This window comes from Pogonomyrmex barbatus, unplaced genomic scaffold (genome assembly GCF_055798465.1).
Source record: "Pogonomyrmex barbatus isolate J1 unplaced genomic scaffold, ASM5579846v1 scaffold14, whole genome shotgun sequence".
Lineage (NCBI taxonomy): Eukaryota > Metazoa > Arthropoda > Insecta > Hymenoptera > Formicidae > Pogonomyrmex > Pogonomyrmex barbatus.
Window position 1 is genome coordinate 5,608,000 of NW_028297110.1, and position 17,199 is coordinate 5,625,198.

General features: G+C 38.9%; 5 protein-coding genes and 1 long non-coding RNA gene across 15 annotated transcripts in view; 3 read left to right on the top strand and 3 right to left on the bottom strand.

Moving 5' to 3' along the window:
* CAP (Cbl-associated protein) overlaps window positions 1-8,104 on the bottom strand; it is a 77,588-nt gene extending 69,484 nt beyond the window's left edge. For 2 of the 3 annotated variants that reach the window (XM_089072675.1, XM_089072674.1), the window contains exon 1: window positions 7,549-8,099. In XM_089072675.1, coding sequence (XP_088928801.1) covers window positions 7,549-7,644 — 96 coding nt within the window. In that variant the 5' untranslated portion in view covers window positions 7,645-8,099. Of the gene's footprint in view, window positions 1-7,548 lie in introns of all 3 variants that reach the window. The other variant, XM_089072676.1, reaches the window with a different exon arrangement.
* On the top strand, window positions 7-4,354 carry LOC148937408 (uncharacterized). 2 transcript variants are annotated; one of them, XR_016138345.1, is made up of 2 exons: window positions 7-1,487; window positions 2,542-4,354. It is a non-coding gene; the product is annotated as an uncharacterized LOC148937408 (long non-coding RNA). The 2 variants fall into 2 exon arrangements; XR_016138346.1 differs by having other exon boundaries at window positions 7-1,191.
* A 1,049-nt stretch (window positions 8,105-9,153) lies between the features above and the next one.
* Window positions 9,154-12,263, top strand: Pus7 (pseudouridine synthase 7). The gene is made up of 6 exons (XM_011640301.3): window positions 9,154-9,564; window positions 9,635-10,135; window positions 10,227-10,703; window positions 10,772-11,396; window positions 11,457-11,608; window positions 11,693-12,263. Exons 1-6 carry the CDS (start codon window positions 9,489-9,491, stop codon window positions 12,004-12,006), a joined length of 2,145 nt encoding a protein of 714 aa, XP_011638603.3. The 5' UTR covers window positions 9,154-9,488; the 3' UTR covers window positions 12,007-12,263.
* Window positions 11,915-13,490, bottom strand: eIF3k (eukaryotic translation initiation factor 3 subunit K). Its single transcript, XM_011640302.2, has 4 exons — window positions 13,322-13,490; window positions 12,886-13,105; window positions 12,585-12,804; window positions 11,915-12,303 (listed from the first exon to the last, which is right to left on the bottom strand). Exons 1-4 carry the CDS (start codon window positions 13,372-13,374, stop codon window positions 12,146-12,148), a joined length of 651 nt encoding a protein of 216 aa, XP_011638604.2. The 5' UTR covers window positions 13,375-13,490; the 3' UTR covers window positions 11,915-12,145.
* A 338-nt stretch (window positions 13,491-13,828) lies between these two features.
* On the top strand, window positions 13,829-15,640 carry Phf5a (PHD finger protein 5a). 6 transcript variants are annotated; one of them, XM_089072771.1, is made up of 4 exons: window positions 13,829-14,069; window positions 14,133-14,323; window positions 14,387-14,542; window positions 15,133-15,640. In XM_089072771.1, exons 1-3 carry the CDS (start codon window positions 14,018-14,020, stop codon window positions 14,486-14,488), a joined length of 345 nt encoding a protein of 114 aa, XP_088928897.1. In that variant the 5' UTR covers window positions 13,829-14,017; the 3' UTR covers window positions 14,489-14,542; window positions 15,133-15,640. The 6 variants fall into 6 exon arrangements, with proteins under 6 accessions (XP_088928897.1, XP_088928896.1, XP_088928898.1 ...); XM_089072770.1 differs by having other exon boundaries at window positions 13,830-14,069; window positions 14,387-15,315; window positions 15,399-15,640; XM_089072772.1 differs by having other exon boundaries at window positions 13,830-14,069; window positions 15,399-15,640.
* On the bottom strand, window positions 14,511-17,178 carry Hinfp (Histone H4 transcription factor). 2 transcript variants are annotated; one of them, XM_089072719.1, is made up of 5 exons: window positions 16,693-17,178; window positions 16,069-16,405; window positions 15,668-15,707; window positions 15,298-15,595; window positions 14,511-15,214 (listed from the first exon to the last, which is right to left on the bottom strand). In XM_089072719.1, the coding sequence occupies exons 1-5, from the start codon at window positions 17,176-17,178 to the stop codon at window positions 14,969-14,971; spliced, it is 1,407 nt and encodes a 468-aa protein (XP_088928845.1). In that variant the 3' UTR covers window positions 14,511-14,968. The 2 variants fall into 2 exon arrangements, with proteins under 2 accessions (XP_088928845.1, XP_088928844.1); XM_089072718.1 differs by having other exon boundaries at window positions 15,668-15,983.
* Window positions 17,179-17,199: the final 21 nt, after the last annotated feature.

Below are 17,199 nucleotides of genomic sequence, written 5' to 3' on the forward strand. Positions count from 1 at the left end.
AAAGGAGCAAAGCGCGCGGCGGCGGCAGCGACGGCGGCAGCGACGCCTCCACCTTGTACTCCCCAAGATCTCTCTCTTTTTCCCATCCAGGAACGGGGCATATTAACGGCAATTCGTCGTTGTTACCGCCGCGAAATACTTGGTATTACAAGTTTCTATTAGTGTCGCGTGTCTTCTCGCATGCCGAGACGCTTTACTTGTCGCGTTACTTGTTAACATTTTGTTAGCGCGAGGCGGCTTCCACGCTCTCGCGGCTTCGAACAATGAATCGAGCTCCAGTGGCCCGTTCCCTCTTCGCGGCTCAAGCCGTGGAAATGCTCGTGCAAATATATATAATGCAATTTGGAATCATCCGACACAAAGCATAAATGTAACGCTGCAAACTTTAACCATCGTGAATTCAGGCGCGATAATTCCACGCCGCGCAAGACACGCTCGAGCTCGGCACACTCACCCGTAAACATTATTGAAAGCATAATTCACGTCGAATTAATTTATAAATATACACAATTATTAATTACGTTACGTCCTTTAGCGTGCTCCGACCAGGCGGATATTACTGTCGTTTCAATTATCGCTAATTATTATTCAATTGCCAAACAGTTCGCGCGCGGCCACGATAAAGCGCATAATTCGACTCGACGTCGAAATGATTTCTGGCGGAATCAGAATTTCGACCGCCGCGCTCGTCAAAAGGCTGGCGATCGGCGCGTTTGGAATTCCTTCAAGAAGCTCGTGTGCAATCGGACTCAATGATGCTAAACGCATGCTTCGCCCGCGGTGAATATATCTATTTTTAACGTGACGCGGTAGCATCTGTGGCTGACTACTGTCAATTTGCATCCGCGGCGGTGTCTCTGCCGCCGATCGAGAGTACTAAGAGTCAATAGGACTCGTCGTGCGTACTGCATGCACGCGGCGGGAGATAAGTGCGAATTAATGGCCGTTTGCCCCGGGGTCGGAAGGTCGAGTACACCAAATTGATACCGTGATTGATGAGCCGGGTATGAGACGCAGATGCAGCTGCCCGTCTCGTAATGCCCGATACGAGACGATACGTCTATGCACACCGGAAAAATTGCATTGAGCTATTTAACCCTTCACCTCTCTTCGGCTCACGCTCCGCCTATAATGTGCATCCTACTTGCGCACACGTCGGAGCCGGATGACGACTCGACGGATGCGAAACCAGTTAGTATGTCGATGATAAATACTTTTAATATGATAAAACGTACGGGTTCTCTCGCATGCGCAGGTGGGATCGTGCCGTATGCCAGAGAGAGACGGAAACTCGGCGTTAAATCAATGGCCTCCTCCGTACTTGCGTACTCCGCGACGAGGAGAGAATTTTCATTTTGGTTTACTTACGGGGGAGAGAAAAAAAAAGACGCGATTAGACAAACTTCGATCTAAAAGACCGCGTGTCGCACCGCGCGCTTTATCCGAAATGCGACGCGCCGCCAAGTGACACGCGAAAGAATAATAAGGTACGCCGTATAATTTATTTGCTTTCATAATAAAGTCCGTTACTCGAGTCCCGCGGATCAGCGAGGATGTTTAGTTTGACTTGGGCGTTACGACGAGCGAACAATGACGTATTGCGGTGGTGCAACGACTGAACGCCGCTGGTGTTGCGCGTCTATTTTCGTTGGATTAACCATCGTCATCGCCCGACATAGCGGTAACTTAATCGTGCGCGCGCTTACAGATCGAAAACGCCGCGATTATTTATACATTCGACACGTATCAAGGCGAGGCCCGCGTCGTAAAGAAGTTTCGTAAAATTGCTACAGACGAGTGGGAGAAAAAAAATATGCGCATGAATTAAATCCCGCTGCTCGACGCCGGCGGAAAGCAACGGCGGAGCGGCCGACCATGAGTATACGTTTACGAGCTTCGACTTCTGGTATCTTTCATTAAAATGGAAAACACGAAACGCCATGGAGAACGCCCTGTCGATCACGAAACTGGGGATCCTCCTCGAAATTACGTTACACGAGTAACGTACGTGGTAACGTTCTCTGTAAGAAAGAGGAGACGCCTCGTCGGGTTTTCGAGCTCCACGGCAAAGCAAATGCCAATTCGCTCGGTAAAAGGTCGAGGGCGGCGGAATTCCGTGCTTCCGAGAGATCGATCGCACATAACCAGGTTCGTTTTAGCGGAAAGACAAGGGTCTGACAGAGACGGCGGACGTTTTATATTCTCGCGCGAGCATTAAAGTGAAACAACGCGGCGCGGCGCGGCTCATCGAAACGCGAAACGAGGAAGATCGCGAGAGTAGGATTCTGGAACAGGGCCAGGACGGTTGCCAGGACTGAGATCGGCCTTAAAGTGGAACTTCAGTCCTCGTGGAAATGTATCGGTCTCCTGGCCGGACGGCCTTATTAACATTTATAGCGCGGATTTAACGACGCGTTCGCCGTAAATTTCGCAACTCCGTGATCCCATGAGAGAGAGCCCCAAAAACATTCGCCTCACTTTAATCCTTAATTCAATGCGGCAGATTACTCGTTATTATGTCACCATTTTCGTATGTTTCAGTGGCCGATTTCTGCGGAATATTCATTATCCTTGTGCAATTTTAAATGTTAATAATTTGAACACAAGATAAATGGTATATACACGTGATGAACGATATTTCAAAGCTTGAGTTTCTGAATTTTTTCTTTGTGTATATTTTGTAATAGGTTAATTAATTAAAATAATGTTAATTTTTTTCAAACTGCACCACGAGAAAACTCGAGAGATAAAGCTTTTAAGTGCAGTTTGCAGTGGCAAGCCCTCATTATGTATATATCTAGAGTTATTAAAATTTATAATTTTTGCGTAAAACAGACTTTGTAAACATCTCGCGTTTATAATTGAATATCATGCATTAAATATGAGCGAAGCTATTGGAATTGTCAGCGCTAAAATAGCGACGTACTCTTGAGGGATAATTAGGGCTATATGTCGGACATAACAATTGTTAGCGCTCGGCTCGCAGTAGCTAAGAGGGTCACCATGTTAATCAAGACCGCCGCAGGACGGAAGAATAGCGGGACGCAACCTTTAATCCATTTGCGCTCATGAGCATAAACCGTCCATTATCAACCACCGGCCATTCCGAAGCGAACGAGAAGCGGCCTGGAAAAAAAAAAAAAAACGCAACTGGCACACGCTCGTAAAGGGCGTTTCAAACTCTCGGAGCTCCGTCAACGATCGTTTTCGTTATCACAACTCATTATTCCGCTCTGTCGTATAATCACGAATAAATCTCGAACTAAATTCATTTCGTTTGTCCGCTCGCGCGGACATTACGTCTCTTTCAACAATTACGTTCCGGCTCTTACGCAATGCTCTCCCTCGGCTTGCTCGCATACAGGGATTAAAGAGACCGCCGACGCGAAAAAACTGGCTGAGGAAGTGTCGACGTAATCCGCGCTAGAACAGGGCTTTGGACGACGACTTCCATGACAACCGGCCCGGCAGAGAGGAAGAAACGTGCGGAAAAAGAAGAGAAACGTCACCGCCGACCGAACGGGAACCGGACTGGTGTGTCGCGCGGTCGCCTTTCGCGGTGCGTAACGACGTGCGCTAATTGTCGCGGCACGAGACGCTTCTCGCATTACGCGCAGGTTCACACACGATTGCGTCACGGATACGTGCCAGTTTCTGCCTACGTGCGGCCTTGAAACGGCGATGTCAATGCCGCGCGATATAAGCCTTCCGTTTTCGTTTTTTTCTCACCCGCCTCGGTTCGTCTTCCGCTTTCGAGGTGTAACTCGAGCAGTCGAGATACGAATATGATTTAAAAAAAAAAAAAAAGTGCACGCAAAAAGTGTCGGTCTATTCCTTAAATTCACTTACTTCCTTATTAAGGGGAATGAACTTTTCGTTATTCCGCTCCATCGACATCAAACACTTTATTTCTCTTAGGTTGTATCGTGTATCTTGCTTTTATCTTTCCTCAAAGCTCGCACAAGTTTTTTTTTCCGTGAATTCATTAAGATTATATAACTCTGCGGATCAACTACTGTTGCAGGACTCCTCTCGATTCAATGATATATATCCTGCTTGATGTAATACGAAACCAATACGAAACGTTAATGATGAACACGTGCTGCTCACTCGAGAGAGAATAATTTTCTGCACAGACGGCACTGATAAGCACTTGGACGGATCGTATGTGAAAGAACGTCGTTGTACCTCTTCGTCGAGCAACATTAACCGATCGGACGAAGCTAAGCCTTGAATTTAAGCTGTGTACACACGTGTCGGAGCGCGTAATCTTCACGTCAGTGCCCGTTCGTTGGAGGCAAACTTGAGATTGCGCGAACCTGTTATGTATGTAATAAATCAATCTTGCCCTATATATCCTTAGAATTCATAGTTTCCTCATGTATTCGTTTATAAAATAAATATTTTCTTCATAAATTTAAAAACACAAACTTGGTACACGAGATTTTTGTTACCAGGTAAAATTCTCAAATTTATTATTTTCGAGGGTAAAAACGAATTACAGCAAAAAAAAAGCGAATATTTTACAAACCACCGTCTTTTTAATATTTTTCTATGCGTAGGCAAATTTTGTGATGCCTGGCGTGTCGATGGAAAAAATCTATTGAAAACAGTCGATTTTTTTTTAAACTTATAATGTAATGTTAGATATGGAGTCAGTATTCTAGAGAGGAATTCAGTGACAATTTGAAAAGTGTGGGAACCTACGATAAGAGTAAGAACCGAACGTTGTCAATTTGTCTTGCGACAAATATTCATCATATAATCCAAGAGAAGCATCTTAAATCCTCTCTTCATCCGAAAAGGAAATTAAAAAGAAATTATTCGCTTTGATATGTGAGCGAACCTTAAAGCAGTAAGGCTATCATTATCAAAGGAAACTGTGGAAATGCCGACGTGATAGACTACATCGAACTGAAAATACTGCGAACTGTTGCAATTTTAGCGCGATCTTTGACCCCTGCGACGGACGAATGTTTTCGCGAATCAAAGCGAATATCGCGCGTCAGCGTTGTAAATGTTATATTCATGTCACGCGCATAATATGCAATTCAAACAAAGTTCTATTTCACGGCGTGCGCCGCAATTTGCGCGCTTGTAACGTTTATGAATCATTTGCCGCGTCACAATATCACCTATGTTACATAATAAAAGATCGCGTGTCGTCGTAACGGCGGCGAGCGAGTTGCACGTGGGAAATATCCTCGAAAGTGGCACCGAAAAAAATTTTTCTGACGCGAAAAATTGCAGGCACGACTCGCTTCGCACGGAATAGAATCGAAATTCGATTAGTTGAGAGTACAGAGTATTTTCAAAAAGTTTGGCCATAGCTATATGTAACATACATAATCGTATACAATCAATCAATCTGATTGAAACCACCTTGTATATTGCAACTGCAATCCTAGAATATCCAGAGATATAGTCGGTTGACACACACACACACACACACAGGAGCGAGTCAATTTTAAGAATGAAGAATTTAAAGATCGCGGTTGCTAGCGAGAATATTCGATATTCAAACTAATTTTAACCGCTAATTTTAACCGCGGAAAATTTAGAAAACAAGAATGATCCCGTGTGCCAGAACGACTGCATCTCCACGGAACCATATCGCTCCAATTCTCGTTATTTTCGTTATAGACTCTATAAAAAACAAAAAACTTACCGTCGAATAGATCGATATTACGAAAGCACGTGACGACAGATAGAAAGAGGCAAGAAAGTCACGCCAAGGCTTTCTTGTCGCCGACCTTCATGGCTCAACCATATCGTAACTATCGAATGGATTTGATATTTTTTACAACTGCCGCAGGCGGTTCAGAATCTCGCGATTATACGTATCGTTCAGTGATTACGTGTAACATTATCGAATAAATTAAAGCTTTCATTTTAAATCACATTAAGACAAACAGGAAGCCGCCGTGCTTATTTTATGTGGATTTTCTAATCGAGCGTTTGAAAATTACTTAACATGCCATCTCAACTATGTAATGTATTTTCGTAAACATAGAAAATTTCTATTCTCACAAATCAGAAAAATTTGTTTAAATTATAATATTAAAATAACATTAATATTAATATCATATTATTTCTAAAAGATTCATCGAAATGTATCTTCGTAAAAAAATTGAATTAATTTTACTCTCATATATTAAAAATATTGTTTCCAGAATGAAATTTATATAGAAAGAAAACGTGTATCGTAATCATTATTTAAAATGTTCACGGATTTGTCACGGCCGTGATAAAAATTATGATAGCGACTTTGCATAACATATCTTGAATATAAAATGATATTCTACATAAAAAAATAGAACGAATTTCTCGTTTTATTAGCTGAAAGTCTCGTCTATAGACGTATGAAATTAATATGAATGTAGGTACGCAATAATCAACGAGAAAAATTACGGTAGCAAACCGTTGAAAATTGCGCAACGTATCGAGCCGCGCGACTACGGAATACGATAATTATCTCTGTAAAAATAGGACATAATTCTTGTCTCATAAGTTGTGTGGAAGAATCGACTATAGAATGATGAAGTTGATACGAAAGTAGGTACGGATTTGCAGTGGTCGCGAAGAAAATTACGGTGGCGCGTTCAGTGATAAAAGTATACCGCACGACACGGGACGGACGGATCGATGCAACTTTTTCCACTGGCGCGATTATCTCGTTTCACCGCTTAAGTTGATAAACGTAAGCCGCAGATGCGGCCCAAATTGGATGATCGCGAGCGAGAAGCGCGTATCCTCGAGAATACCATCCTCTTTTTCTTTTTTTTCTATTTATCTAAATTATATGCGCGGCACTTTCGCGTGAGGCGCGACAAATTCGCGGAGATATCCCGACGAATAAATTCGGTATCGGTATGTCGAATGTATTGGTCGATGTTAATAATGAGATGAATCGGAATTGCGTATCGAGCTGTATAGTAATACGATATTCGTTAATTAACGATTACAGCAATATGCCTTCATCAAATATTCAAATTCGGAATGTAACATAATTATGATTACATATACTATTCCATTCTCTATGCATTGCGTTGCATATAAATTACATAACTGGCGCATCTTGCTTTACAGCAACTAATTACTATCATTAATAACAATTAGCATCATGCATGAAGTGATCAGACGTGCAATATTTCGTTATGTATATTTTGTATATGTATGTGTGTTCTAATAGTTTGATATTTTAATAATTATATATATATATATATATATATATATCTATAACATTTATAAAAAATATATATAAAATTATAATTATTATAAAACTATATATATATATATATATATATATATATAAAATTTTAATATAATGTTATTTGTATAATACGAAAAAATCTAATATAATTTGTTTATACACAATTTATACCCAAAATATCTCGCAAAATGCATTTGATTCAAAAAATATGCAATTATGCACGTTATCGCGAAGGAAGAGGATACAGTGTATTCCTCGCATAAAACAAGAATGCAATTATCTTCCTTCCGCGATCACGTGATTCGCGACAGAAGGTATCGTTGACGTTCACTCACCCTGGAGATGCGCAGGGGTTGATGCGTGTCACAACCACCGTGCATGCGGAAGCCCCAGGGGGATCCGCCAAAGAGGGTAACTTCTCTCGCGCTCATCCCGCGTCGACACCCCCGCTCCTTGTCAGCACGCGCATCCGGTTTTTCCCGCGTCGCGTCGCGTCGCGGCGCGCGTAATTGCGTATGATACGCGGCTAAGTTCGCGGCACTCGCGCGAACATCGCGCGGGGCGAGACGCTTCGCGATGGTGTCGCGTAATGCGAGGCGCCCGGCGACGACGATTACCACTCGCGATTATAGGCGACACGGAGTCTCTTCGGTGTCGCGAGAGGGACGGTCCGAGCGATCACGGTATCGGACGTGCGAACACGTCGCGGCGTCGTCGTCGTCGTCGTCGTCGTCGTCGTCGACGTCGATGACAGCCACACGACGACGTCGACGTACGTCGATTACGCCCACTGACGCAAAATCGCGACGGTGAATCGCACGCACGAACGCGCGCGCGCGCGACCCGCACTCGTCCGTTGCTCGCGTTGAACTGACGCGGCGCGTCCTTCCTCCCTCCCCCACCATTACGCCCCCGCGCACGTAGTAATCCACACGCGTACGCGCTGCCTCTCGTCACCCTCTCCACCCTGATCGTTTCGTACTCCGCGGGGGTGCGTATGTCCCCTTCCCTTCATCCGCTCTCTCTAGGACCGCTATTTGTGCTAGGTTTTTTCCGTCGCCTCGAGCAGGATTTTTTCTTTTGCGGTGCGAATTTTTATCATGGGACTGTTTATATAAAATCATCCCTGGATGCTCTTGTTCGATTTTCAAAGAATATTTTCTAAAAGAAAAAGAAAGCTTTCATACGACTCGTGATAGTTCGACATTTTTTTTTAGCTAATTTCAACTCTGATCCTTTCTTATTTTTTATTCCGCACGAGCTTTCATTCCGTGATTTATTATTCGCTCCTTTCTAAAAAAGCAACGCGTACTCTCCGAGTATTTTCACACGCGATCAACACTGACTACTCACGGAGCATCTTCGGACAAAGAAGGAATTTGTCACGCGCTTCAGCTACGCTTCGCTTTCGCAGTAGCCATCCTTTTTTCCTGTTATAAACAATAAAATGTATCAGTTAGATATGCGGATCAGAGATAAGATAGAACGATATATCTTTTTATAAATTTCTGTTTGAATTGTCCAATCTATTTCTACAATTCTCATGTAAGTTTACATTTTATATGTTTACTGTATAAAGTATTTTAAAAATTAATATTCTTTTTTTTATGTTTAGAAACACGAAAATAGCAAAAGAATTGAAAAAGAGAGTAAGATGTCAGCGAAAAGTAGTGAATAAATGCATTCTTGAAATATATATAATTGAAGTAAATTTGTAGTACAAATTATTGTGCAATTTATAAAATAAATATTTATGATTTTATTTTCTTATCTATTTTACGTCATATACTTCATATTTATATTATTTTCGGCTAATTCTGCAAGAATCACTCTAGCATTGGACTCCATTTTTGGACCAAGTAATTTTGCGCTGAAATTTAATATCTCGATGCGTACAATTGCAATGCGACTATCGATCTTAGTTTGTCGCGTGGAAAACTTTGACGAGATGGCGTAACGCTCCAACGTCAAAAAAGAACACAATTTCTCTTCCTCCCTAGTTCTGCACTATAGCACTTACACTTTCTATACTTAAGAGAAAATAAATATAAAATCGGACACGAGAAAGAAAAAGAAGAAAGATAAAAAAATATAAAAAGTTCTTCACGAAGAACAAGGCAATGCGACACGTGGTTATGTGTGTTCCTTATGTCGACGCATTAGTAACTGGAGTTTTAAAAAAAAGAATTTTATATTTTACATTACAAGAGGCGCAGTGATTACAAACTATTGTTTAAAAAAATCTACAAATCTGTAATTACGTTTGTCAAACGTAATGTCCGCTAATAATGTTGCTCTCATAGATAAAGGTTCTGCCGGCAATCGCTATGCTCGTGGATCAAGGCGGAGAGGTATATTAATTTGTTATTTGATAATAAACAATTCAGTTTTGCAGAGTTGTTGAGAGTTATTTTTTTAAAGGTGGTTTTCAAAACAAGTCTAGAGGAAGGGGTTTCAAACGTGCATTCGAGCGATCGCCACAAGGAAATGTAAAGAGAAGCAAACTGGATGTCGGCAACAGACTGAAAGAAGCTGACATAGGAATTACAGAATATATTAGCAAGCATCTTGGCTTCTCTGCAATAATTAAAGAGAGGTACAATGATTTTCATGTTAACGAGATTGATCTTGATGGCCAAGTGGCAAAGCTGACACATCAAGACATCCCACTTGAACCTTGTGACAATGAAAGTATTGAAGATCTGAAGACGCTGGTATCGTCGACGATCTGGGATCAACTACAAGCTTTGGGAGAGGAGAATCCTTCAACCGTGGAAATTGATGTAACTAATCTTGACAAAGTTGAACGCAGGACTATTCATGCAATTGCAAAGAAATTAGCGAACGTAGTCAGCCAAACAATAGATAAAGATGACAAAAAGTTTCTTACAATTGTGCCAAATACTAAAGGCAATAAGAATGGTAAGTTGTAAATTTCATTTTATAAAATATTTATAAAATTAGATAAAGAAAAAAGGTCTCTATATAACTCTTGATATATACTTTGCATTAGATCAAAAGGTGCGTAGAGACAAGAGAGTAGATTGGAAGAGACGCGGCGGTGATTATTGCCACTTTTTATTACATAAAGTGAATATGGATACGATAGATGTTGTGAATCAATTGGCAATGAGTTTGCGAATGCAGCCAAATAATTTTTGTTACGCTGGCACAAAAGATCGTCGTGCGTGGACGACTCAGTGGATGAGTCTAAGAAAGGTGGAGCCGCGTGACATACTGAGAGCAAGTAAAAGTGTGCGTGGTGCGTATGTAGGAAACTTTAAATATACCAAGGATAGCCTGAAACTAGGCATGCTACGTGGTAATCAGTTTAGGATAGCATTGAGGAACGCTTGCGAGACAGATGAGAAGATTGAGCAAGCAATGATATCGTTACGTGACACTGGCTTTATTAATTATTATGGTTTACAAAGATTCGGCACGATACCTACTATACCCACACACGAAATCGGGAAATGTCTACTTCAGGGTGATTATTATTTCTATTATATAATACTTTTAATTGATTTGTATATATCGCAATATCTTTTCAATTAGGTAAATGGCATGAAGCAATTGAATTAATTTTAAAACCACGACCAGAAAAAGATAATGAATTAGCAGAAGCCAGACAAGTCTATGCAGAAACCAAGGATGCTCATGCCGCTTACGCAAAGCTCAAAAGAACCGATAAGATCGAAGCCAGACTTTTGAAAAGTCTACAAACACAGGGTAGCAAAAATCCTCTAGGCGTGCTAGACTCAATCCCTCGAAACATTCGATTAATGTACATTCATGCTTATCAGAGCTTCGTTTGGAATCACGTCGTGTCGAGAAGGATGAAAGAATTCGGAACAGATGTAATCGTTGGTGACTTGGTTTATGACAGACAGAATTGTAAAGAGACTATGAATGACGAAACTACGGATTATGACAATATTGAAGATAAAACTGATACCTCTATTGAGGAAAGAGATACTGAAGCAAATAATGAAAGTTTGAACCAAGATGATTTCCCAGTAGTGAAAATTCTCACCGAAAATGATTTACCAAATTATACTCTGGCGGACGTAGTTATGCCTCAACCCGGATGGAAAGTTATATATCCGCCATATGCAAAGGCTTGGTTTGATGAATTTTTAACCAAAGATGGATTAACTACTGATCTTAAGCAAAACAATAAGTAAGTAAGATTTTATTTGCAAACATAAATAAATTATTACTATCATCTATCTTCTTATAGAAAATACAGCTTGACTGGAGCCTATAGAAATATATTGGAAATCCCGACAAATCTATCCTGGAAAATTATGCATTATGAAAATAAACATGATGATCTAATTCTATCAGACATCGAGGAAATAAGGAAGCTTCCATCTCCACAGGATAAACTAAGTAAATTATTTTTTACACTTATTCAAAATGTGCGTTTTAGATAAATCATATTATGTATCATATTATGTAAATATGTATTTTCAGATGGAAAAAATAAAGCGTTGATTATAGAAATGTGCTTGAAATCTAGCAGTTACGCTACAATGGCCCTGCGCGAAATTTTAAAGAACGATACTTCAGCGGAAACTCAGGCTGCTTTATCCGCTTCTTATGATATAGAGAACGTGCGATCCAATACAAGTATCGTAGATGAGTATAGTGATAGAGAAACGACAAAAATTGAGAAAGATGATACACAGGAAAGTGTAAAATTCCATGAAGAATTTAATGGTATAAAAGAAGACGAAGCAATGAGAATACATGATACAGAGAATTCGTCTGAAATATGTCAAAGTTAATTATAAAAAATCTTCCATTTATAGAAATATTGTTATTGTGGTATATGTATATCTTTTTACAAAAAACAATATTAAAAACGGATACATGATGAGAATAGAAGTTATTTTTATAATCAATTTATTATAAAATAATCACTAATTACAGACACGCAGCCATCAAACCTGCAACATTCTCAAAATCAATTTTTTCGGTGATGTTCTTGGTCTTGATGTTCTCATCTTGATTTGCAATAAAAATAATAGTTTTAGTTTCTTCTTTCCAACCATATTTCTTTACCCAATGTTTCAATGTTGCATCTAAAAAACAAATGTAATAGGTTTCAAATTCATACCATATTAGAAATAAAAGAGATAATGCAAAGCTATATATATATATATATATATATATATATATATATATATATATATATATATACAGAGAGAGAGAGAGAGAGAGAGAGAGAGAGAGAGAGGTCTGTTTTAAGATGGTTGATTGGGAATTGGAGAATTAAGAACTAAAAATTATGAATAAGTGAAAAAATAAATGATATAGATTCTTATTTTGGATATTTAAGAGATAATAAACTTGTATATTGTACCATCTACACCACCAAGCAATTGTGCCAAAAGTCCTTTATCTATCGTTTGAAATGTGATTCCCACTACATGACACACAAATTTCCTTATTGAATCCTGGAAGCCTACGATCCTGTCACAAAGCTCTGACATGGACAGCACTCTATCCCAGAAATGTTGGAAATCGCATCGCTCTAGGATATCTCCCAAATACATAATTTGATCAATAGGACTTTCTGACATCTAGAAATCAATATAATTGATATAGTTGTGTTTTTATAAGAAAAAAAACTTTTTGTAGTTCTTTCTTGAAAAAAAACTTACAAGCTTTTCACTGAGCAAGCATTTACACAACACGAAATCAGTATGTGGCAGATTGGTTAATGCCTTCAGTAATATCTGACATGTAATGTCCATATTAAATCGATGCGGATTCAGTTGATAAAGCTTCAGCACAGCCAAATTGGCCTCCAAATCGTAAGCATTTTCCCTTGATTGTATTTCCACATACTTTTCCAAAGTCGTGAGGTTATCGGGATTGTACCTAAAAGCATATTTCAGAATCAAAATAGGAGGAATAATTAATTCAAAATTAAGAGACTACAATCGAAATGTCGCGTTGAGCCTTGTAAATTTTAATATTTGATTTCTATAGAACAATTCTCGCGAGAGAATTTCACAAGAAATTCGCGTTTTTGGTATTGTCATGAAGTTTACTCATACGGACAACAAAATGCAGTAAGATTGAAAAAATACGTACCTTTCAATACCTTTGAGCATTCCAGCAACGGTCTGACGCATCGCTTCAGCCATTTTTGACGATAAGTTAATCTTGTTATAAATTGTTATATGTTATAAATTGTTGGCGTGGTCTTCTTAACCTTCTCTCCCGTAGGAAAGATACAAACCGCAGTCTCTATGACGGCGTTCCAAAATTCACTGTCAGCGCTAAAAATCTATAGTTCACGTGACGTATAGTATATATAAATATAGTAAATTTTAGTTCTAATAAGCCTGTTTCTTTTGCAGAAATTATACCGTTTATCTTTTCTCTTTTTCTCTTCATTTTGGACAAAAAAGAGAAAAAAGATGATAATACAAAAAGTTCAGCTGAAAGAGAAACATTATGATATGTCATGTTTTATCCTTGTTCAGAAACACTGAATATATCAGGTTTTATCCTTGTTTTTCATCGAATATTAAACAAGGATAAAATGTAACTGAGTTACACTCGAGTGTTGTTTCTAAACGCACCCCTGCTACACATGTGAAGTGGTGGCACCTTGGTGCATCACACTTTAGAACGCACTCGCAATGTGACAACAAACCGACTGACAAGTTTGAGTAACGGAGAGAAGCCGGAATCGTTAAATGAATATTCAGATGTCAATATAATTTTAATATATTTTCTAAACTTTCAATCGATTCAAGGAACAAATAACGGCGTACAGCGAACATGGCCAAACATCATCCTGATTTGATTTTTTGTCGGAAGCAACCAGGAGTCGGTAAGGTTAGGCGTTTCGTTGATTCTTTGTTAGTTCATTGAAAAGCTTGTTTTTTTTTTTCAGCTATCGGTCGGCTGTGTGAAAAATGTGATGGCAAATGCGTTATTTGCGATTCCTACGTAAGGCCTTGCACCCTGGTCAGAATATGCGACGAGTGTAATTACGGTTCTTATCAGGGACGCTGCGTGATATGCGGTGGTCCCGGCGTGTCGGATGCATATTATTGTAAAGAGTGCACGATACAAGAAAAAGATGTAAGTATATCATCAATCGTCTTCACTTTCGTGAATTCCTATTACAAATTCTATATCCTAAAGTTATGTTTTCAGAGAGATGGCTGTCCCAAAATTGTCAATTTAGGAAGCTCAAAGACAGATCTCTTCTACGAAAGAAAGAAATATGGATTCAAAAGAAGATAATCATTCTTTTTTCACATAAAACTTTTTCTAGATATAGTGATACAAGAGCACCAGGTAATTTATTATTTTTATAAAATGGTATCACCATGCTGACAATTTCATTTTGCAATTATTGTGTATACCTTGATTTCACAGTAAACTATATTCTAAACATTCTGTAAGATTGTATACAGTAAGGAGAGTGTTCTGATAAAAATATTCTGTAAAAATAAATATTTGATTTGTTATTTGATATACTTCAATATATGAAATTCTTACTGTGTAAATCATTTCTGAAAATTTAATTCGTCAAGAATGGATAAAAGGAAAATTTTCTCTGAATTTAAAAACAAAAAAAAATAAATCTGTACATTCATATAAAGTTCATCACAATAATAAACATCTAAGGTACAGTCTATATAATGTAAAATCGCAGTGTGTATAACATAATAATATAAAAATATATGTATCAAGAACTGTCCTAACTTAAAAAAAAATTGCTTATGTTAAAATTAATAGTGGTTGTTCCGACGGCGGTAATTCTTTTGTTTCTTGTATCTCAACGATTTCCTGTTTAATAATATTTCCTTTTTCATCGATTTCATCAATAGATATTAAAATATTAGATACAACAGGTACAGATTTATCGGTATCGTTCTCAATAGTATCCTCTTGTGAATCCTGTACAGCTTCCATCTGACCTTCAACTTTTTCATTCTGTACAATTTCTTCGTTATCCTCAATAATCTGGAATAAAACGTTAATAAATTAACGATTCTATAAAGTGAAAATTTTAAATAATATTAGCGCAATCAGTACGCGAGACTCACCTTCACTTCTGTCAGCAAGTTAGTCTGATTTAATACTAGTTTATACTTTTTGTCTGGTAAATCTGCCTCTTCGACAGGTGATACGTTTTCTTCGTCCACAGCCTCGTATCGAACCATTTGAAGTCTATAACACCCATCTTCATCCTGCGTGTAGTGAAAGCGTTTATGTCCACTGGGCAGTTGCAATTGATGGGCTTCTATAAGATGTTTCGTCAGTCTGTAACTCTTTCGATATTTAATCGGGCATTCGTGGCAGCAGTACCATCGTACCGCTAAACCATGTACTCTTTCTACGTGCCTGTAACATATTCAACAATTGTCAAATAAAGAATTGCAAAACTGATGAAGATTGCTAATGAAGATAAATTACCTATCCAAAGTATAAGCTCCTTTGCACGTATAAAGGCATCCTTCAAAGTAACAAGAAAAATTAGGTCCATTAGTATGGACAGTCATATGAGAATCGAGATCCTGTTGTGACTTTGCAGAGTGTGAACACAACTGACACGGAAATGTTCTAGTCGACATGTGACGGTACCTAACATGCTTCGCTAAACTCGCAGGTGATTCGCAGCTCATATCGCATAAAGAACATTTATAATTGAATACATGGGATCTCATATGGTCGCGCAAGATCCCTTCAGTCGGATAAAATTTGTTACAGTGTGAGCAACGAAATCCCTGCACTATAAAAATTGATGGCATGTTTTAGAAACAATGATTTTAGATAAAGTAGAATAAAAGATTCGAAACGTGTGATTAATTTATTACCTTCCAACGGAATCTGTCGCTGGCAGTGCGTGTGAAATTTCGTGTTGGAGGCGAATGTGACGCCACAATCTGGGCACGCAACTACTTTTTCTTTGGTATGACATTTCACATGGTCTCTGAGTTTGTGTAGACTAGGATATTTGCCATTGCATCCGGTCCACTTACAATTGACCCCGTTCTTGACTCGATTGCCGCGCGGACAATCCCTCATGTGTACGGTAACATGATACAAGTACATTTGATAATTTGTGAATAATTTCAAGCACTCCTCCCATCTGCATAGGTGTGGCGGCGGAGTATCAATGATGTTCCTCCATTCTGGATCTCTGTGGCATTTCTGTAAAAACAATATACTACAAAATATCAAATCTTGTACAAAAATTCACTGAGAATTCTTAGATTTTTTTCCAAACTTCAAATAAAATTAGAGAATTCTAAATGTATCTTTGAAATAAGTTTATCTTATTATGTTTAATATTTTCTAACCCCTGATTTTTAGAGTGAAAAATCAATTTCAAGGAGTAAACATCCTATGTACTAAGACACTATTATAATACACTTAATAATATAATTTTTTTAATCTCCAGTATTCGAGTCTATTGATGATATAAGTTGTCTACTTACAGGTAGCTTGGTCCTTCCACGAACATTAGATCCGATACATTTAAGCTTAGTGTGATAGGCATGATAATTAATATGTCGTACTATTTCATCGGATACATCACTGTCAAATGGACAATCTTTCCATTGACACATGTAGATCTCGCTGTCGTCTTTCATGCCTATTTGTACGTTCGGTATATGACTCGAGATGTGCCTCAGGAACTGGTCCAGATGACTGTTACGAAACGTACATTCCTTCCATTCGCAGACCAGATCCAGTACTTCATCCTTAAGCTGTATTCCCACCTTACGTTTCTTCCCACCACATTCAGAGACAGAGTCGAATTCCGAATCCGTGTTGCACCAATCATCATACTCGAACTCATCCAACTTACACTGGGCAGTCTCTTCCTCCAGATAGGAAAAATCTTTCTGCAATTCCACCCAGCTACCGCATCTGTCCAGCACCATCTTGCTCGCTATCAATTTCGTCTCGGAATCCACCATCGTGTGAAGACAATAGATCTC